General features: G+C 44.6%; 1 protein-coding gene across 1 annotated transcript in view; it reads left to right on the forward strand.

Moving 5' to 3' along the window:
* The first annotated feature begins 12,092 nt into the window (after positions 1-12,092).
* The window catches only part of naaladl1 (N-acetylated alpha-linked acidic dipeptidase like 1), a 130,120-nt gene continuing 119,209 nt past the window's right edge, over positions 12,093-23,003 (forward strand). Inside the window, exon 1 of the mRNA XM_063036561.1 lies at positions 12,093-12,635. Within this exon, the coding sequence (XP_062892631.1) occupies positions 12,368-12,635 (268 nt within the window). The 5' untranslated portion in view covers positions 12,093-12,367. The remainder of the gene's footprint in view (positions 12,636-23,003) is intronic.

Below are 23,003 nucleotides of genomic sequence, written 5' to 3' on the forward strand. Positions count from 1 at the left end.
GATGGGAGGTGTATGGAGGGATATGGTCCGTGTGCAGGTCAGTGGGACTAGGCAGAAAATGGTTCGGCACAGCCAAGAAGGGCCAAAAGGCCTGTTTTTGTGTTGTAGTTTTTCTATGGTTTCTGTGGTTTTTTCTAAGTTAGGTCTTTATTCTTTGGAATGTAGAAGGTTGAGGGGGGACTTGATGGAGGTGTTTAAAATTATGAGGGGGATTGATAGAGTTGACGTGGATAGGCTTTTTCCATTGAGAGTGGGGAAGATTCAAACAAGAGGACATGAGTTGAGAGTTAAAGGGCAAAAGTTTCGGGGTAACATGAGGGGGAACTTCTTTACTCAGAGAGTGGTAGCTGTGTGGAACGAGCTTCCAGCAAGAGTGGTTGAGATAGGTTCGATGTTGTCGTTTAAAGTTAAATTGGATAGATATATGGACAGGAAAGGAATGGAGGGTTATGGGCTGAGTGCAGGTTGGTGGGACTAGGTGAGAGTAAGAGTTTGGCACGGACTAGAAAGGTCAAGATGGCCTGTTTCCGTGCTGTAATTGTTATATGGTTATATATGATGGGGGTCCTTAATGATGGATGCTGCCTTTTTGAGTCACCGCACCGAGAAGATGTCCTCAATGCTGGGGAGCCCAGTGCCCATGATGGAGCTGGCTTTCTACAGCTTATTTACAACTTTCTACATCTCATTTCAATCCTGTGCAGTGGCCAGTTAGCATAATCTCTGCAGTACATCTGTGGAAATTTGCGAATGTCTTTGGTGACAAACAAAATCTCCTCAAACTCCTAATGGAATATAGCCACTGCCGTGCCTCCGTAGTAACTGCTTCAATATATTGGGCCCAGGAGAGATCCTCAGCGATATTAACACCCAGGAACTGATAACTGCTCACTCTCTCCACTTCCAGTCCCTGGTGTGTGCTCTCACATCTTGCCCTTTCTGAAGACCACAATCAGGTATCCACCTTGAATACATTGTGAAGTCCACAATATATTTGAAGCTTGTTCTATATCGTCCATACACACACATCAGCGTAACTATGACAACCTCAGGCCAACAACTTAAGTCCATTGTTCCGTTTGGACCAATACTCACTCAGACCACCTCTCCACCTCTCACAGTGAAATAGGGGCCTCCCGTCGGTCCTTCTCCCTGTTACCGACATTGGGTACTTCCTTACAAGGTTCAAAGTAAAGTTATTAGCAAAGTACATATATGTCACCCTGGGATTTATTTTTTGCGGGCATACTCATTAAGTCCATGATAGAATGAAAACCATAACAGAATCAATGAAAGACTACCTCATCTCAGCGTTCAACCAGTGTCCAAAAGAAAACAAACCGCAAATATATAAAAAAAGAATAACAATAAGCAATAACTATCAAGAACATGAGATGAAGAGTCCTTGAAAGTGAGTCAATTTGTTGTGGGTACGTTTCAGTGATGGGGCAAATAAAGTTCAGTGAAGTTATCGTCTCTGGTTCAGGAGCCTGATGGTTGAGGGTAATAACTGTTCCTGAACCTGGTGGTGTGGGACCTGACACTCCTGTACCTCCTTCCTGATGGAATATGTTCAGAGTTGAGGTTATCCTCACTGGTTCAGGAGCCTGATGGTTGAGGGGTGATAACTGTTCCTGAACCTGGTGGTGTGGGACCTGAGGCTCCTGTACCTCCTTCCCGATGGAATCAGTTCAGAGTTGAGGTTATCCTCACTGGTTCAGGAGCCTGATGGTTGAGGGTAATAACTGTTCCTGAAACAGGTGGTGTGGGACCTGACACTCCTGTACCTCCTTCCTGATGACAGCAGTGAGAAGAGAGCATGTCCTGGGTGGTGGGGGTCCTAGTACACAGTATTATGCAAAAGTTATAGACACACACACACACACACACACACACACACACATATATATAGCTAGGGTACATGAGACTTTTGCACAGTGCTGTATTTGTCAACGTGGAGCAGAGAGTGAGTTTGTAAATCTGGTGGGAACAAAGGATGTTGGGAATGGTGAGGGTGGGGCACCGTGGGAGGGGTGTGGGACAGGGGGCAGAGAAGGAGTGTCGGGGGTGGGTACAGACACAGCCAGCCCTGAGACACCAGGCAAGGTCATTTGATTCCAAACAAATGGTTTATTGATCATTACAGAATGTCTCTCTGGTGCTTCCTGCTCCCTCCCCTCTCCCTTCCCCTTTTCCCAACCATGATTTCCCTCTCCCGGCCCCCTTCCCACTCTCAGTCCACAATAGAGACCCAGATCAGAATGCAAACAGAATCAAGTTTAATATCACCAGCATATGTCACCTTTATGGCAGCAGTAAAATGCAATCATAGAAAAAATAAATTACAGGAAATATATATATGTATATTAAATAGTTAAATAAGTAATGCAAAAATAGAAATAAAAGAGTAGTGAGTTAGTGTTCATGGGTTCAATGTCCATTCAGAAATCTGACGGCAAGGAGGAAGAAGCAGTTCCTGAATCTCTGAGTGTGTGCCTTCAGGCTCCTGTACCTCCTCCCTGATGGTAACAATGAGAAGAGGGCAGGTCCTGGGTGGTGGGGTCCTCAGTAATGGATGCCACTTTTTTGAGGCATCGCTCCTTGAGGATGCCCTGGATGCTGCAGTTCCTGCAGTGAAGTTGACTAAGTTTACAACTCTGCAGCTTATTTTGGTCCTGTGCAGTAGCTTCCCACCCCCACCCCCATTCCAGATGGTGATGCAGCCAATTATAATGCTCTCCACAGTACAAGGGGTGATTGATAACTTCGTGACCTAAGGAAGAAGGAGATGAGTTATTAACTTCAAACTTTCTGCATTTTCACTCAAAGAGTTGAACTGCATGTGCATGTAACAAGAGCTGTATAACTCATCTCCTTCTACCTTAGGCCACAAACTTATCAATCACCCTGCTGTGGACACTTTCTGGAGGTCGAAGATCGGTATGCTCCACGACCGCTGGACTAAGTGTGGAAATGTAGGATGGGACTATGTTGAAAAATAAATGTGCTAGGTTTTCTAAAATTGACTCTTTCTACCTTGGGCCATAAACTTATCAATCACCCCTCATACAGCTGTAGAAATTTGTGACCAAATCTCCTCAAACTCCTAATGAAATATAGCCGCTGTCGTAGCTGTAGATATGTTGAGTCCAGGATAGATCCTTAGGGATGTTGGTACCCAGAAACATGGTGTCTACGAGGACTGCTGTGTGTTCCCACATCTGACCTTCTCTAAAGTCAACAATCCGCTCTTTGATCTTACTGACATTGAGGGCAGAGTTGTTGCTGTGACACCACTCAACTAGCTGGTATACCTCGCCTCTCGTCACCATCTGAGAGTCTGCCAACATTGGTTGTATCGTCAGCAAATTTATAGATGGCATTTCAGCCATGCCTAGCCACACAGTCACGGGCTTCGAGAGAGTTGAGCAGTGGGCTAAGCACACACCCCTGAGGTGTGTTGATTGTCAGCGAGAAAGGAGATGATATTTCCGATCTGCTCAGATTGTGGCCTTCCAGTTAGGAAGTCGAGGATCCAGTTGCAGAGGGAGGCACAGAGGCCCAGGTTCTGGGGCTGATGATGACGTGAAACACTGAGCTGTAGTCAATAAACAACATTCTGACACAGGTACGTATTTGTACTGACAGCGATCACTCACATATGTCATGAAATTTGTCTTCCCCTGTGGCAGCAGTATAGTGCAATACATAAAATTAATGCAGTGCTGTGCTAATGTCTTGGGCTACATGTATGAGTGCCCAAGACTTCTTCACGGTACTAGATATCAATGTTTCCAACCATTCTCTCAGGACGTTTACATCACGGGTAGAGCCAAGCTCAGCGTTCCTTCCTTCTTGCACTTCTGCTGTTTTCAAAAGGTGTGAAGTTAAACAGGATGGGAGGGAGAAAGAGAGAGGCTCTTTGTTTTCCACAGTCACATAACCATATAACAATTACAGCATGGAAACTGGCCATCTCAGCCCTTCTAGTCCGTGCCGAACTCTTACCCTATCCTAGTCTCCTCCCACGTTCCAAAGACATACGGGTTTGGAGGTTTAATTGGTCTCGTGGCTGCTTTTGGCAGTACGGATACTGTGCTCTGTCTATGAATAAAAACATTTTAAATAAACAATTACCAAGACTAGGTGCAGGAGAGCAAAATATAGTCTGAGGTAGTGTCGGGGTTTTTCAGTTCAGTTCAAGAATCGGAATCAGGTTTAATATCACTGGCATATGTCGTGAAATTTGTTGTTACGTGGAAGCAGGACACGGCAGTACATAATAATCAAAACTGTGAATCACAATATATAAACATATAATCATATAACAATTACAGCACGGAAACAGGCCATCTCGGCCCTTCTAGTCTGTGCTGAACTCTTACTCTCACCTAGTCCCACCGACCTGCACTCGGTCCATAACCTTCAATTCCTTTCCTGTCCATATATCTATCCAATTTAACTTTAAATGACAACATCGAACCTACCTCAACCACTTCTCCTGGAATCTTGTTCCACACAGCTACCACTCTCTGAGTAAAGAAGTTCCCCATCATGTTACCCCTAAACTTTTGCCCTTTAACTCTCAACTCATGTCCTCTTGTTCAAATCTCCCCTACTCTCAATGGAAAAAGCCTATCCATGTCAACTCTATCAATCCCCCTCATAATTTTAAACACCTCTATCAAGTCCCCCCTCAACCTTCTACGCTCCAAAGAATAAAGACCTAACTTGTTCAACCTTTCTCAGTAACTTAGGAGATGAAACCCAGGCAACATTTTAGTAAACCCCCTCTGTACTCTCTCAATTTTATTGACATCTTTCCTATAATTCAGTGACCAGAACTGTACACAATACTCCAGATTTGGCCTTATACAAATTCAACATTACATCCCAACTCCTATACTCAATGCTCTGATTAATAAAGGCCAGCAAACCAAAAGCTTTCTTCACCACCCTATCCACATGAGATTCCATCTTCAGGGAACTATGCACCATTATTCCTAGATCCCTCTGTTCTACAGCATTCTTTAATGCCCAATCATTTACCATGTATGTCCTATTTTGATTAGTCCTACCAAAATGTAATACCTCACATTTTTCAGCATTAAACTCCATCTGCCATCTTTCAGCCCACTCTTCTAACTGTCCTAAATCTCTCTGCAAGTTTTGAAAACCTGCCTCATCATCCACAACACCATCTATCTTAGTATCATCTGCATACTTACTAATCCAATTTACAACCCCATCATCCAGATCCTTAATATAGATGACAAACAACATTGGACCCAGTACAGATCCCTGAGGCACACCGCTACACACCGTCCTCCAATCTGACACACAGTTATCCACCACTACTCTCTGGCATCTCCCATCTAGCCACTGCTGAATCCATTTTGCTACTTTATACTTTATTGTCACCAAACAATTGGTACTAGAATGTACAATCATCACAGCGATAGTTGATTCTGTGCTTCCCACTCCCTGGATTACAAATATTAAATATTAAAAATAGTTAAAATTAGTAAATAATTAAAAATTTAAATTATAAATCATAAATAGAAAATAGAGAAATGGAAAGTAAGGTAGTGCAAAATAACCGAGAGGTAGGTCTGGATATTTGGAGGGTACGGCCCAGTTCCGGGTCATGATCTGTTCAGCAGTCTTATCACAGTACTTCAATATTAATGCCTACCGATTGAACCTTCCTAACCAACCTTCCGTGTGGAACCTTGTCAAAGGCCTTACTGAAGTCCATATAGACAACATCCACCGCTTTACCCTCATCAACTTTCCTAGTAATCTCATCAAAAAATTCAATAAGGTTTGTCAAACATGACCTTCCACGCACAAATCCATGTTGACTGTTCCTAATCAGACCCTGTCTATCCAGATAATTATATATACCATCTCGAAGAATACTTTCCATCAATTTACCCACCACTGACATCAAACTCACAGGCCAATAATTGCTAGGTTTACACTTAGAACCCTTTTTAAACAATGGAACCACATGAGCAATACGCCAATCCTCTGGCACCATCCCCATTTCTAACGACATTTGAAATATTTCCGTCAGAGACCCTGCTATTTCTACACTAACTTCCCTCAAGGTCCTAGTGAACATCTTGTCCGGACCCGGAGACTTATCCACTTTTATATTCCTTAAAAGTGCCAGTACTTCCTCTTCTTTAATCATCATACTTTCCATAACTACCCTTCTTGTTTCCTTTACCTTACACAATTCAATATCCTTCTCCTTAGTGAATACTGAAGAAAAGAAATTGTTTAAAATCTCCCCCATCTCTTTTGGCTCTGCACATAGCCGTCCACTCTGATTCTCTAAGGGACCAATTTTATCCCTTACTAGCCTTTTGCTATTAATATATCTGTAGAAGCCCTTCGGATTTATTTTCACCTTACTTGCTAAAGCAGCCTCGTATCTTCTTTTAGCTTTTCTAATTTCTTTCCTAAGATTCTTTTTACATTCTTTATATTCCTCGAGCGCCTCATTTACTCCAAGCTGCCTATTTTTATTGTAGATCCCTCTCTTTTTCTGAACCAAGTTTCCAAAATCCTTTGAAAACCATGGCTCCCTCAAACTTTTAACCTTTCCTTCCAACCTAACAGGAACATAAAGATAAGTATATATAAAATAATAAATAGTATAAAAAGAGAGGGAAAAATACTGAGCAAGTGTTTGTGGGTTCATTGCCCATTCAGAAATCAGATGGCGGAGGGGAGGAAGCCATACTTGAACATCGAGTGTGTGTCTTCAGGCTCCTGTACCTCCTCCCTGATGGTAGCAATGAGAAGAGGGCATGTCCTGGGTGATGGGGGTCCTTAATGATGGGTGCTGCCTTTTGAAGGTGATGGAAGAGGAAGAAGATGTTCTTGAATACTGATGTGTGGGTCTTCAGGCTCCTGTGTCACCTGCCTGAGAGCAGCGACAAGCTGAACCGAGCTGAGCAGGCCCGGAATTAAAATACACTGAATCACGATGGTCGACCCAGGAAGTGTGAGGGGGTGTCAGGCTGGGGTTCCAGGAGCGTGGTAAGTGGGGCGGTAATGGGGGCATTTCACATCCAGGTAGGGTTCCAGAGGGTGAACATGGCAGCATCTTCTCATGTGCTGAGGTTCAAAGCTCAATACTGTTACGTTTAGTAACTTCAATAGAGAAACACAGAGCTGGGGATAACGGGTCGACTTTGCTTTTACTCTCAGTAAGGCACCCACATGTGACATGGTGACATAATGATGCATACCATTCACATACTTTTACATATAATCCATAATGAATAAATGCTGAATCAAACAATATATTTGTGATATTACTCAAATATTGCTGAAATATTAGCTTAATTAATTTAATCGTTTAATTAAATAATTAAATATTAAACTCCAACTCAATACAGAATACATCTTAACTCAAATATGTAACCTGTCGCTCTCTAGCCATCCTCATATATCGATACACTACTGTGCAAAATTCTTAACCCCATGTAAGAAAATTCTGTAAAGCCAAGATGCTTTCAAAAACAATGAAAACTTTGTAAATATCAACAAATTTACTATAAAGAGCAGTAATTGTAAAAATCAGTAATTGGTGTGAGATCTCTTTGCCCTTAAAACTGCATCAGTTCTCGTAGACACACTTCAAGCAGTTTTATAACAAAATGGGCTGGTAGGTTGTTCTGGGCAACTTGGAGAACTTGCCACAGTTCTACAGACTTCGGCTGTCTCACTTGCCTCTGTGTTTCCAGGTAATCCCAGACAGCCTTGGTGATGTTGAGATCAGGCTCTGTGGAACTGAAGTTCACAAGCCCACAGCCATGGAGTCAGTCTTCACCGCAACTGATCCAGGAATCATCAGTTGCAGGTCACAGTCTAAGTTCAGTGGAGAGACGGTAAACCTCACGCACCAGTGAGATGAACCAGCCGTCCCTCGCCTCTGCCCCCGACACCCTGACCTTTTCAATCAGCCAAACATTCTGTTGTTTCTCAGTCTCAGACCTGGGCCCTGACGCGTTGATATGTTCTCGGGCCTGGGCCCTGCCACTTTGATTGGGTCTGTACTCGACCTTTCTAATTCAGCCAACTCAATGGGTTAGGTAGCATCGATGGAGAGGAAAGAAAAACCAGTTTTTTCATATAGGAAACATCCTCTCCACATCCACTCTATCTGTGTCCTCTGGTCCTAGACTCCCCCACTATAGGAAACATCCTCTCCGCATCCACTCTATCTGTGTCCTCTGGTCCTAGACTCCCCCACTATAGGAAACATCCTCTCCACATCCACTCTATCTGAGTCCTCTGGTCCTAGACTTCCCCACCATAGGAAACATCCTCTCCACATCCACTCTATCAGTGCCCTTCGGTCCTAGACTCCCCCACTGTAGGAAACATCCTCTCCACATCCACTCTATCAGTGCCCTTCGGTCCTAGACTTCCCCACCATAGGAAACATCCTCTCCACATCCACTCTATCAGTGCCCTTCGGTCCTAGACTCCCCCACCATAGGAAACATCCTCTCCACACCCACTCTATCAGTGCCCTTCGGTCCTAGACTTCCCACCATAGGAAACATCCTCTCCACATCCACTCTATCTGAGTCCTCTGGTCCTAGACTTCCCCACCATAGGAAACATCCTCTCCACATCCACTCTATCAGTGCCCTTCGGTCCTAGACTCCCCCACCATAGGAAACATCCTCTCCACATCCACTCTATCTGTGTTCTCTGGTCCTAGACTCCCCCACTATAGGAAACATCCTCTCCGCATCCACTCTATCTGTGCCCTTCGGTCCTAGACTTCCCACCATAGGAAGCATTCTCTCCACATCCACTCTATTTCGGCCTTTCAATATTCAATGAGATCCCCCCTAAGCTCCAGCAAGTCCAGGGCCATCGAATGCTCCTCGTACTGAGATGAAGAGGACTTTCTTCGGACAAAGGGTACACCTCAGGGATGTGTGCTTATCTCACTGTTCTGCTCTCTCTCTACACCCATGGCTGTGTGGCTTGGCACAGCTCAAATGCCATCTATAAATTTGCCAAGTACCCATTGTTGACAGAATTTCAGCCGTACAGGAGTGAGATAGATCAGCTTGTTGAGTGGTGTCTCAGCAACTCAACATCAACCAAAGGACTGATTGTGGACTTCAGAAAGGGAAGTTGAGGGATACACACCAGTGTTCATCAAAGTTCAAAGTAAAATTTAGTATCAGAATACATTCAAGTCACCACATGCAACCCTGAGATCCTTTCTTCTGCAGGGACGCTCAGCAATTCTGTAGAACAGTAACTGTAAACAGGATCAATGGACAACAAACTGCAAATGCAGATATAAATAAATAACAATAAATAATGAGCATGAAATAACAAGATAAAAGAGCCCTTAAATGAGAGTAGTTATCTCCTTTTGTTCAAGAGTCTGATGGTTGAGGGGTAGTAACTGTCTTGAACCTGGTGGTGTGAGTCCTGAGGCTCCTGCACCTTCTACTCAAAAACTTCTACAGATGTACTGTGGAGAGCATTCGAACTGGCTGCAATTCTGTCTGATGTGGGAAGGGGCCACTACATCAGATCAAAAGAAGCTACAGGAAGTTGTAAAATTAGCTCCATCTTGGGCACTAGCCTCCACTGTATCCAAGACATCTTCAAGGAGCGATTTCTCAGAAAGGCAACGCCCAAGCATGTACTATGGACATGTGGTCAATGTTTAGGGATCTCTTGCAGGACGTTAGGGATAATTTTGTCCCGGTGAGGAAGATAAAGAATGGTAGGGTGAAGGAATCATGGGTGACAAGTGAGGTGGAAAATCTAGTCAGGAGGAAGAAGGCAGCACACATGAGGTTTAGGAAGCAAGGATTAGATGGGTCTATTGAGGAATATAGGGAAGCAAGAAAAGAGCTTAAGAAGGGGCTGAGAAGAGCAAGAAGAGGGCATGAGAAGGCCTTGGCGAGTAGGGTAAAGGAAAACCCCAAGGCATTCTTCAATTATGTGAAGAAAAAAAGGATGACAGGAGTGAAGGTAGGACCGATTAGAGATAAAGGTGGGAAGATGTGCCTGGAGGCTGTGGAAGTGAGCGAGGTCCTCAATGAATACTTCCCTTTGGTATTCACCAATGAGAGGGAACTTGTTGGTGAGGACAATATGAGTGAGGTTGATGTTCTGGAGCATGTTGATATTAAGGGAGAGGAGGTGTTGGAGTTGTTAAAATACATTAGGACAGATAAGTCCACGGCGCCTGACGGAATATTCCTCAGGCTGCTCCACGAGGCGAGGGAAGATATCGCTGAGTCTCTGGCTAAGATCTTTACGTCCTCGTTGTCCGCAGGAATGGTACTGGAGGATTGGAGGGAGGCAAATGTTGTCCCCTTGTTCAAAAAAGGTAGTAGGGATAGTCCAGGTAATTATAGACCAGTGAGCCTTACGTCTGTGGTGGGAAAACTGTTGGAAAAGATTCTTGGAGATAGGATCTATGGGCATTTAGAGAATCATGGTCTGATCAGGGACAGTCAGCATGGCTTTGTGAAGGGCAGATCGTGTCTAACAAGCCTGATAGAGTTCTTTGAGGAGGTGACCAGGCATATAGATGAGGGTACTGCAGTGGATGTGATCTATATGGATTTTTGTAAGACATTTGACAAGGTTCCACACGGTAGGCTTATTCAGAAAGTCAGAAAGCGTGGGATCCAGGGAAGTTTGGCCAGGTGGATTCAGAATTGGCTTGCCTGCAGAAGGCAGAGGGTTGTGGTGGAGGGAGTACATTCAGATTGGAGGATTGTGACTAGTGGTGTCCCACAAGGATCTGTTCTGGGACTTCTACTTTTCGTGATTTTTATTAATGACCTGGATGTGGGGGTAGAAGGGTGGGTTGGCAAGTTTGCAGATGACACAAAGGTTGGTGGTGTTGTAGATAGTGTAGAGGATTGTCAAAGATTGCAGACAGACATTGATAGGATGCAGAAGTGGGCTGAGAAGTAGCAGATGGAGTTCAACCCGGAGAAGTGTGAGGTGGTACACTTTGGAAGGACAAACTCCAAGGCAGAGTAGAAAGTAAATGGCAGGATACTTGGTAGTGTGGAGGAGCAGAGGGATCTGGGGGTACATGTCCACAGATCCCTGAAAGTTGCCTTACAGGTAGATAGGATAGTTAAGAAAGCTTATAGGGTGTTAGCTTTCATAAGTCGAGGGATAGAGTTTAAGAGTTGCAATGTAGTGATGCAGCTCTATAAAACTCTGGTTAGGCCACACTTGGAGTATTGTGTCCAGTTCTGGTCACCTCACTATAGGAAGAAAGTGGAACCATTGAAAAGGGTACAGAGGAGATTTACCAGGATGCTGCCTGGTTTAGAGAGTATGCATTATGATCAGAGATTAAGGGAGCTAGGGCTTTACTCTTTGGAGAGAAGGAGGATGAAAGGAGACATGATAGAGGTGTACAAGATAATAAGAGGAATATATAGAGTGGATAGCCAGCACTTCTTCCCCAGGGCACCACTGCTCAATACAAGAGCACATGGCTTTAAGTAAGGGGTGGGAAGTTCAAGTGGGATATTAGAGGAAGGTTTTTTACTCAGAGAGTGGTTGGTGCGTGGAATGCACTGCCTGAGTCAGTGGTGGAGGCAGATACACTAGTGAAGTTTAAGAGACTACTGGACAGGTGTATGGAGGAATTTAAGGTGGAGGGGTATATGGAAGGCAGTGTTTGAGGGTCGGCACAACTTTGTGGGCTGAAGGGCCTGTACTGTGCTGTACTATTCTATGTTCTATTTCTATGTTCAAACTTAAGGACCCCCATCACCCAGGACATGCCCTCTTCTCATTGCTACCATCAGGGAGGAGGTACAGGAGCCTGAAGACACACACTCAATGATTCAGGAACAGCTTCTTCCCCTCTGCTATCAGATTTCTGAATGGACATTGAACCCATGGACACTACCCCACCACTTTTATCTCTCCTTTTGCAATAACAATGATTTAATTGAACTTTGTTTTATTATGTATAGACCTTGATTACAATTTTTGTTATCACACACTGCTGCCACATAGCAACAGATTGCATAACCTACGCCAGTGATATTAAACCTGATTCTCACTCCGGTGACTCGAGGGAATTTGGAGGCAGAGTCATCGAATGGACTTTGAAACAGTTTAGTGCCCGTGAAGTTCAGCAATGTGTTGTGGGCTTCTCCCAAAACTTCCAAAAGTACCTCGTTTGAACTGAGTCACTGCAATCTGCAGCCTGGAATTTCCCTTTAAGCGACGTACTTTTGAACCATTTTAATGAACGAGTGATTTCATGTTCTTCTGAAGGACCTGGCAGTCTTAACTGTCATGCACGCCAGTATGACACCTTTAAATGGACGAGGATAACTCACCATGGCCAGAGGAGGGGTGGACATACGGCCAGGCTGAAAAGCCGGAGAATGGAGCTCCCCCCACCCAGTATCTTGTACTGTCGCTGGAGAACAAGATTGAGGAACTTGGGGCAAGATTGCTGTACTTGAGGGAAATGAGGAATTGCTGTGTTCCGTGTTTCACAGAGACAAGGCTCACTCTGAAGACCCGAAGGCTTCTCGATACTGTACATTGGATGAACCGGACATCTGATTCAGAAAAGACAAAAGGTGGGAGTCTGAGTTCTTTGTTGTGCTCAGACATGGCATATTTGCTGCACTCTTGTTCCCCCGACCTGGGACGTCTAACGGTTATGTGCTGACTGCTCTCCGTGATCCTGACTGTAGTTTACATGCCGCCTGAATCGGGCACTCGCTATGTAGGATGCTGCCATCACCTGTCAAGAAACAGTTCACCCCAACACATTTCAAATCATAGCTGGGGACTTCAGTCATGCTTGTTTGAACAAATCTCTGCCCAATTATCATCAGCATATAACCTGCAGCTCCAGGGGTCTCAGCACACTCGACCTCTGCTATACTACGATTAGGAATGCCTGCTGTTCCGTGCCTAGGATGCATTTCAGGAAATCTGACCACTTGGCTTATCCTCACGGAGGGATCAGAAGTGGAGAGAGTGAGCAGTTTCAAGTTCCTGGGTGTCAAGGTCTCTGAGGATCTAACCTGGCCCCAACATATCGATGCAGGTATAAAGAAGGCAAGACAGCATCTATGCTTCATTAGGAGTTTGAAGAGATTTGGTATGTCAACAAATACACTCAAAAACTTCTATAGTTGTGCTGTGGAGAGCATTCTGACAGGCTGCATCACTGTCTGTTTTTTTATAAAGTCTGTGATGTCCATGGTGTGTTCATTCAGATCCTCTACTGAGCCCCTGAACACGGCCAAGTCCAGTGACTCAAAGCAAGCTTGTAGCCGTTCCTCTGACTCCCGTGACCACCCCTTTATTGTTTTATTTCCAGAGCTTCATTCTTTAGCCTCTGGCTATAACAGAATCAGGTTTATTATCACCCGCATATGTTGTGAAATGTGTTAACTTAGCAGCAATAGTTCAATGCAATACATAATATAGAAGGAAAAATAATAATAAACAAATAAGTAAATCAATTACAGTATACGTATATTGAATAGATTAAAAATCGTGAAGAAACATAAATAATTTATATTTTTAAAAAGTGACGTAGTGTCCAAGGGTTCAATTTCCATTCAGAAACTTGGATGGCAGAGGGGAAGAAGCTGTTCCTGAATCGCTCAGTGCATGTCTTCAGGTTCCTGAAGGTAGCAATGAGAAGAGGGCATGTCCTGGGTGGTGGGGGTCCTTAGTGATGGATGCCACCTTTCTGAGATATCGATCCTTTGAAGATGTCTTGGGAACTACAGAGGCTGGTACCCATGATGGAGTTGACTAATTTACAACTTTCTGTAGTTTCTCTTGTCCTTGTGCAGTAGCCGCCCCCCCCGCGCCCCCCGCCCCACTCCTTACCAGACAGTGAGACAGTCTTTCAGAATGCTCTCCATGGTAGTGGAAGTTTTGAGTGTTTTAGGTGACATACCAAATCTCTTCAAACTCCTATAAAGTATAGCCGCTGTCTTGCCTTCTTTATAACTACATCGATATGTTGGGACCAGGTTAGATCCTCAGAGATCTTGACACCCAGGAACTTGAAGCTGCTCACTCTCTCCACTTCTGATCCCTCTATGAGGATTGGTATGTGTTCCTTCGTCTTACCCTTCCTGAACTCCACAATCAGCTCTTTTGTCTTACTGATGTTGAGTGTCAATATTCATCAATTTCCATTGGATTGGCCCCTCACGCCTGTGATGTGGTCACCTCAATATTGAGGTCCCACAAAGGCAGCCACGTCTCGGTAATGGCTCCCATGTGAATTTTATTTTTATGTTCACTCTTTGTTCCAAACGGTACATAAATTCAAATATTGAACCTCCTCCCTGCTATTTTGGCAGCTCCCAGCCTTATCAGCTGATTTATTTTTAAAGAGATGCTCTTTATCTCTTCCTGAAACGATATGTTATCACGTTCGTTCTGTTAACTTTGCCCCCTGCTATTTGATTTACAACACTGCAATTCAGAACTCTTTCCAGTTCCCTAGTGCAGAAGGTGAGATTTGAAAGGAAGGCGTAAATGTATTGTTAAGTCTACCCATGCCTTTCAGATCGACATTTATTTTAAAAGGCTAAGTCATCTTTAACTAACCCAGTGTGGAGACAACTTTCCCAAGAGTGGCAATGGAAGGAGGTACAGGTCCCACACCTCCAGGTTCAGGAACAGTTATTACCCCTCAGCCATCAGGCTCCTGAACCAGTGAGGATAACCTCAACTCTGAACTGATTCCATCGGGAAGGAGGTACAGGAGCCTCGGGTCCCACACCACCAGGTTCAGAAACAGTTATTACCCCTCAACCTTCAGGCTCCTGAACCAGTGAGGATAACTTCACTTACCTCAACTCTGAACTGATTCCATCGGGAAGGAGGTACAGGAGCCCCAGGTCCCACACCACCAGGTTCAGGAACAGTTATTACCCCTCAACCATCAGGCTCCTGAACCAGTGAGGATAACCTCAACTCTGAACTGATTCCATCGGGAAGGAGGTACAGGAGCCTCGGGTCCCACACCACCAGATTCAGAAACAGTTATTACCCCTCAACCTTCAGGCTCCTGAACCAGTGAGGATAACCTCACTCACCTCAACTCTGAACTGATTGCACTACTAACAGACTCACTTTCAAGGACTCTACGACTCTACAACTCTACAACCCAAATCTACAACTCATCAAGGCCAAATTTGGAGTATTGTGTACAGTTCTGGTCACCAAATTGTAGGAAAGATGTCAATAAAATTGAGAGAGTACAGAGGAGATTTACTAAAATGTTCCCTGGGTTTCATCTCCTAAATTACAGAGAAAGGTTGAACAAGTTAGGTCTTTATTCTTTGGAGCGTAGAAGATTGAGGGGGGACTTGATAGAGGTGTTTAAAATTATGAGGTGGATAGAAAGAGCTGACGTGGATAGGCTTTTTCCATTGAGAGTAGGGGAGATTCAAACGAGAGGGCATAGGTTGAGAGTTAAAGGACAAAAATTTAGGGGTAACATGAGGGGGAACTTCTTTACTCAGAGAGTGGTAGCTGTGTGGAACGAGCTTCCAGCAGAAGTGGTTGAGGCAGGTTCAATGTTGTCATTTAAAGTTAAATTGGACAGATATATGGACAGGAAAGGAATGGAGGGTTATGGGCTGAGTGCAGGTCAGTGGGACTAGGTGAGAGTAAGATTTTGGCACGGACTAGAAGGGCCGAGATGGCCTGTTTCCGTGCTGTAATTGTTATATGGTTATCTCAGTATTATTTATTTATAATTTTTTTTTGTATTTGTATAATTTATCTTCTTCTGCATGTTGGTTGTTTGTCAGACTTTGTGTGTAGTTTTTCATTGATTCAATCGAATTTCTTTCTTCTGTGAATGCCTGCAAGAAACTGAATCTCCGGGTAGCCTACGGGGACATATATGAACTTTGAAATTAAACTTGCTTTGAATAGAACATAGAACATACAGTACAGTACAGGCCCTTCAGCCCACAATGTTGTGCCAACTCTCAAACCCTGCCTCCCATATAAGCCCCCACCTTAAATTCCTCCATATACCTGTCTAGTAGTCTCTTAAACTTCACTAGTGTATCTGCCTCCACCACAGACTCAGGCAGTGTATTCCATGCACCAACCACTCTCTGAGTAAAAAAACCTTCTTCTAATATCCCCCCCTGAACTTCCCACCCCTTACCTTAAAGCCATGTCCTCTTGTATTGAGCAGTGGTGCCCTGAGGAAGAGGCGCTGGCTATCCACTCTATCTATTCCTCTTAATATCTTGTACACCTCTATCATGTCTCCTCTCATCCTCCTTCTCTCCAAAGAGTAAAGCCCTAGCTCCCTTAATCTCTGATCATAATGCATACTCTCTAAACCAGGCAGATCCTTGGAAATCTCCTCTGTACCCTTTCCAATGCTTCCACATCCTTCCTATAGTGAGGCCACCAGAACTGGACACAGTACTCCAAGTGTGGCCTAACCAGAGTTTTATAGAGCTGCATCATTACATCGTGACTCTTAAACTCCATCCCTCGACTTATGAAACCTAACACCCCATAAGCTTTCTTAACTACCCTATCTACCTGTGAGGCAACTTTCAGGGATCTGTGGACATGTACCCCGAGATCCCTCTGCTCCTCCACACTACCAAGTATCCTGCCATTTACTTTGTACTCTGCCTTGGAGTTTGTCCCTCCAAAGTGTACCACCTCACACTTCTCCGGGTTGAACTCCATCTGCCACTTCTCAGCTCACTTCTGCATCCTATCAATGTCTCTCTGCAATCTTTGACAATCCTCTACACTATCTACAACACCACCAACCTTTGTGTCATCTGCAAACTTGCCAACCCAATATTTGAGTGAATTCTTTGAAGAGACAGTGTGTTTATCAACGCAGAGTGAAGAGTGAGTTTGTAAATCTGGTGGGAGCAAAGGATGTTGGTAACGGTGAGGGTGGAGCGCCGTGGGAGGGGTGTGGGACAGGTGGCAGAGAAGGAGTGTCAGGGGTGGGTACAGACACACCCAGCCCTGAGACACCAGGCAAGGTCATTTGATTCCAAACAATTGGTTTATTGATCATTACAGAATGTCTCTCTGGTGCTTCCCGCTCCCTCCCCTCTCCCTTCCCCTTTTCCCAACCATGATTCCCCTCTCCCTGCCCCCTTCCCACTCTCAGTCCACAATAGAGGCCATTATGGTTACTAGCATGGGTGGAGCATTGGCTGGTCTGCAGAAAGTGGAGAGTGGGAATAAAGGGATCTATTCTGGCTGGCTGCCGGTTGATGTATGTCGATGATTTGGACTATGGGATTAATGGATTTGTGGCTAAATTTGCTAATGATACAAAGATAGGTGGAGGAGCGGGTCGTGTTGAGGAAACAGAGAGCCTGCTGAGAGACTTAGATAGTTCAGGGGAATGGGCAAAGTAGTGGCAAATGAAATGCAATGTTGGAAAGCATATAGTCACGCACTTTGGTGGAAGAAATAAACGGGTGGACTATTATTCAGATGGGGAGAGAATTCAAAATGCAGAGATGCAAAGGGACTTGGGAGTCCTTGTGCAGGATAGCCTAAAGATTAACCTCCAAGTTGAGTCGGTTGTGAAGAAGGCGAATGCAATGTTGGCATTCATCTCTAGGGGTATAGAATATAAGAGCAGGGATGTGATGTTGAGGCTCTATAAGGCACTTGTGAGTCCACAGTTGGAGTATTGTGTGCGGATTTGGGCTCCTTATTTTAAAAAGGATATATTGACATTGGAGATTCATGAGAGTGATTGCAAGAATGAAAGGGTTACTGTGTGAGGAATGTCTGGCAGCTGTTGGGCTGTATTCCCTGGAGTTCAGGAGGGTGAGGGGGGATCTCATAGAAACATTCCAAATGTTAAAAGGCTGAACAGATTAGATATGGCAAAACTTCAGGATTGAAGGACGTCCATTTAAAACAGAGGTGCGGAGAAATTACTTTAGTCAGAGGGTGGTAAATCTGTGGAATTTGTTGCCACGAGTAGCTGTGGAGGCCAGGTCATTGGGTACATTTAAGACAGAGATAGATAGATTCTTGATTAGCCAGGGGTTAAAGCAGGGGAGTGGGGATGACTGGAAGAATTGGATCGGCCCATGATTGAATGGCGGAGCAGGCTCGATGGGCCGAATTGCCTACTTCTGCTCCTGTATCTTATGGTCTTATGGTCTTATATCAGAATCAGGTTTATCATCACTCACATATGCCATGAAATGTGTTTTTTTTTTCACGGCAATACATAAAATTACTACAGGACTGTGCAAAAGTCTTAGGCACCTGAGCTGTATATATGTACCTAAGACTTTTACACAGGACTGTATTTATATATAAAACTAAACTAAATAAATAGTGCAAAAAGAGAAAAAAAGTAGTGAGGTAGTGTTCATGGGTTCAATGTCCATTTAGGAATCTGACGGCAGAGGGGAAGAAGCTGTTCCTGAATCGTTGAGTGTGTGTCTTCAGGCTCCTGTACCTCCTCCCTGATGGTGACAATGAGAAGAGGGCATGTCCTGGGTGATGGGGGTCCTTAATGATGGATGCTGACTTTCTGAAGACATCCTGGATGCTGGGGAGGCTGGTGCCCATGATGGAGCTGACTGAGTTTACAACTTTCTGCAGTTTACTGTTACTGCCCCGCGACCACCTGGCTCTTGAACCAACAGGGATAACTTCACTCGAGGACTTTCAAAGTCTCTTCATCACATGTTCTAAATATTTATTGCTTATTTATTTATTATTATTATTTATTTCTGTTTGTACTTGCACAGTTTGTTGTCTTCTGCACGCTGGTTGAACGCCCAAGTTGGGTGGTCTTTCATGGATTCTATTTATTGTTATTATTATCCTATTAGGGGTTTGTTGAGTATGCCTGGAATCTCAGGTTTGTGTATTGTGACATACATGTACTTTGATAATAAATTTACTTTGAACTTTTTCACTGAGTGGGTGGAGCTGATTGATGTCAAAGGGTGACAAAGATGAAGAGTTGGAGAAACTCAGCAGGTCAGGCAGCATCTGTGGGGGGAGATAGAGAGTCCAGAGCTTCGAGCTGGTGGCCACTACTTATTTTTGCTGAGAGATCCAGCACGGTCACAGGCCCTTCGGCCCAACGAGCCCATGCTGCTCATTTACACCCATGGGACCAATTAACCTACTACTTATTCAAATAACTCCATCTCCAGGTCAACAGCTGCCTACCACTCGCTCCCTCGACCACATTTTGGGAACTCTGATTACCTGGGTGTCCTGCCGGTCCCTGCATACAGACGGAGAATAAAGAACAAGTCTCCGGAGATGAGGACGACAGAGGCGGTCACGGGAAGCGGAGGAACAGCTACGGGATTGCTTTCAGTCAGAGGACTGAGCTGTGCTCAAGGTCTCATCGGAGGATCTGAACGAAAACGTCACGGTTGTCGCGGACTTTATAAAGTTCGTTGTAGACAAGTGTGTCCCCACAAAATGACTCGGAGTCTTCCCTAATCAGAAGCCCAGGGCGAACCAATCTACTGAGACCAGTTCAAGTAGACAACATCCAGAAAGTGGCGATTCCGGACTAAACTTGACTAAACTTGACGCTCAGTAGCCTTGGCAGGGCATGGAGCTCGCGGCCTCCACTTTGACCATCAAAACATGGAGGCACCTTCACGAACTCCCACAGCCCCGATGACCCTGCGATTTCAGTCTCTGAGAGCACCCTGGGGTGAACCCACGGAAAGCATCAGGCCCAGATCAGGAGCTGTGCTGATCAACTGGCTGGAGTGTTCACTGAGATCTCTACCAGACCATGGTGACCTGCCTCAACTATTATCATCCAGTAGCACCTACTTCCACGGAGATGAAGTGTTTTCAGAGGCTGGAAATGAAACACATCAACTCCAGCCTGAGGTGACTTGAGTTCACTCCAGTTTGCCTACTGGCATAACAGGTCCACAAGAGCTGCAATTTCATTGGCTCTTCACTCAATCCTGGAACATCTGGACAGCAAGACGCACACATCAGTCGCTCTTTATCGACTACAGCTTGGCATTTAACACCATCATCTCCTCAAAGCGAATCAATAAGCTCCAAGACCTGGGCCTCAACGCCCCCTTGTGCAGCTGGATCCTGGATTTGCTCACTTGCAGACTTCAGTCAGCTTGAATTGGCAGCAACATTGCCTCCACAATACCCATCAGCACAGGTGCACCAACGTCCCCTGCTCTACTCGCCAGGCACTCATGGCTGACGCTAAACACAGTTCCAGTGCCATGGTTAAGTTTGCTGATGACACCACCGTTGTTGGCCGGATCTGTGACGGGATCCTGAATTATCCCTTATGGATTGTGCCTTTAAAAAGAGAGAGAGAGAGCGTGCAGCTGAGAGAGAGGCAAAGAATGCTCACAGTTTGTTTGGAATTTCCGCAACGACACTGCCAGCTTCTGAGGTCCTATAGAGAGAGAAGGGAGGAGCCACTTGATGGACAGCTGGTGTTCAACATGCTGAGATAAATACAAGGTCAGTTGGCTGTTAGACACACACGGATTCGGACACTAGATGAGCTTTGTTGTGCCCACAGAAAGGTAGGTTTCTGGAGGATCGATCAGTGGCTCTCGCAGTGTGGAAAAGGTGTGACTGGTGGGAAGTTATTAGTGTGTCCAACCCTCGCCTGCGTTGATAACTTACCCACAGAAGACAGTTTCCTTGGTGTGGTCACATTCGGTGACTTCTAAAGGATTTTGGAGGACAACGAAGAATCGACGGCATCAACTCACCTGAAGAACTAAACACCTCTCTCTCTCTCTCCAACACTACTCAACTAAATACCACAAACTAAACTGATTCCCTTTACCCATCATCGTAAGACTGTATCCACTTACCTCCTAAGCTTGAAGAAGCTTGGTTTTTATATATTTCCACACTTATATATGCATGAACTTTGCTAACCTGTTTGATATATCTGAATTTATATTCCTGTATTGCATAGTTACTAATAAATGAGCTTTAGTTAACAGCAATACCAGATTCCAAGGTGTTTTCCATTTCTGCTGGATCTTTAACCCGTTACGGGGTACGTAACAAAACTGGGGCCTGCGTCTGGGATTTGAACAAATTGGTCGGGGGCTGACTTGAATTGATTGGGGGAAATCCCTTTTGATTTGTTGGTGTGCAAAAACAGCAGAAATGGATGTTAAGGATTTTCCGGCAGGGCCAGACCCTATGGTTTTGGAGAAAGCTAGAAAGGATGAGTTGCAGGAAATTGTTGCGGAATTGAAACTTAAAGAGGTCAAGAAATGTATGACAATGACAGAAATTCAAAGAAAAGTAGTTGAATATCATATTTTGATGAAGCAATTTAGTAAGGATGTGTTGAAAATGTTCGTGGAAGGTAAACCTACAGAGGCCGAGTTTCAGCTTCTGATGACAAAATTAAAGATGGAGCATGAATTGCAATTAAAACGGCTCGAGGCTAGAGAGGCAGCGAAACAGAGAGAGGAGGCAGCGAAACAGAGACAGTTCGAGAGGGAGATGTGGCAGCTGGGAGGTCCAGTGTTGGATCCTGATGATTTTTACTGCTCCAAAGAGCTTGTGATGGTTGGAGAATTTAAGAGTTGTGTCCCCGATGTTGTAAGGGCATACCTAGATGAAGAGGATGCCGCTACCTTGGGGGAGTCTGCTAAGGCAGCAGGTGAGTTTGTTTTAACCCACGAGGTTGAGTTTACTCCAGATGAGAGTTTCCCAGAGAGTAGCTGGGAGGTTCAGGGTAACCTGGAATTTGAAACTGGGACAAGTGATGACAGCCTAGAAGAGGCAGCTGTCCCAATTGCCTGTGTTCAGGTTGTTGAAGTACCTGTGGATTCACAGGGTACTGAACGTTGTGTTGAAACTCAGTTAAGGTCTGAGGTGTCTGACTCGGTTGAAAAGGAATCCTTTTGTGTCAGATGGACTTGGTTCAGTGAATAAGGGGTTAACCCTGGTACCAGTGGAAATTGAGGATTCTCAGTCACTTGTGTTAGTTGGTGATAAGATGAAAATTGGTGAGGTAAATGTTACCGAAGATATCGAGAAAGGTGCTGTTTCTGGACTTTTGAATAAAGTACATGTGAAGGTTGGATTGGTTTCACGACCTTTGACCCTGCTTGCAGGACAAAGGCCTGCTAAAGAAGTATGTGCCACTCTGTTGAATTTTATTTTAACGTTTGGATGTAAACACCTTCAAGGTTATGGAGTTGCTTTTCACAATTGTGATGTGGTGGAAAAGGATTGTTTTGGTTTTGAGAGGCCATTTGCAGGGATTGCTATGGAGACAGATCGAGCTAAAGGTTGAAGAAATGGAATAAATGGATTGTTTGGAATTTTTCACAATGTACACATGGTTTTCATAAGTCTGGTGATAGTGCTGAGTTTAGTAAATCTTGTGGGTAGGATGACACCTATCCAGGGTGATGTTTATTCAGCAGTGCAGCTAACGAGCAAGCCGGCTGCTGAGGAGACACCTATGGATATTGATGTATACCCCGCATGTGCAGTAACTCGAAGCATGTCGAAAAAGTCTGCTGATGCCCATGATGATTTATCAGAGAATTTTCTACCTTCCCTATTCCAACAGGACTTAGAGGGTAGTAAGGCTGATGAGAAAGGCTTGTCCTTATCTAGGAAGGAAGTTATAGAGGAACAAAATCGAGATCCTGAAATTGTGGCTTTAAGGGAGACAGCCCTCTCCGAGGAAGAAATTCAGAAAGAGTCAGTGGGATTTTACCTTAAAGATGAGGTGTTAATGAGGAAGTGGAGACCAGCCACTGTGCCTGCAAGTGAGGATTGGGCTATTGTGCATCAGGTAGTGGTTCCAAAAGTTTACAGGGCTGAAATTTTAAACCTGGCCCATAATAACCCTTTAGGTGGACATTTTGGGGTAAAGAAGACTGTGCACAGGATTATGAGGGAATTTTATTGGCCCAATGTGAGGAAGGGTATTG

This window comes from Mobula hypostoma, chromosome 30 (assembly GCF_963921235.1).
Source record: "Mobula hypostoma chromosome 30, sMobHyp1.1, whole genome shotgun sequence".
In the NCBI taxonomy this organism is placed as follows: domain Eukaryota; kingdom Metazoa; phylum Chordata; class Chondrichthyes; order Myliobatiformes; family Myliobatidae; genus Mobula; species Mobula hypostoma.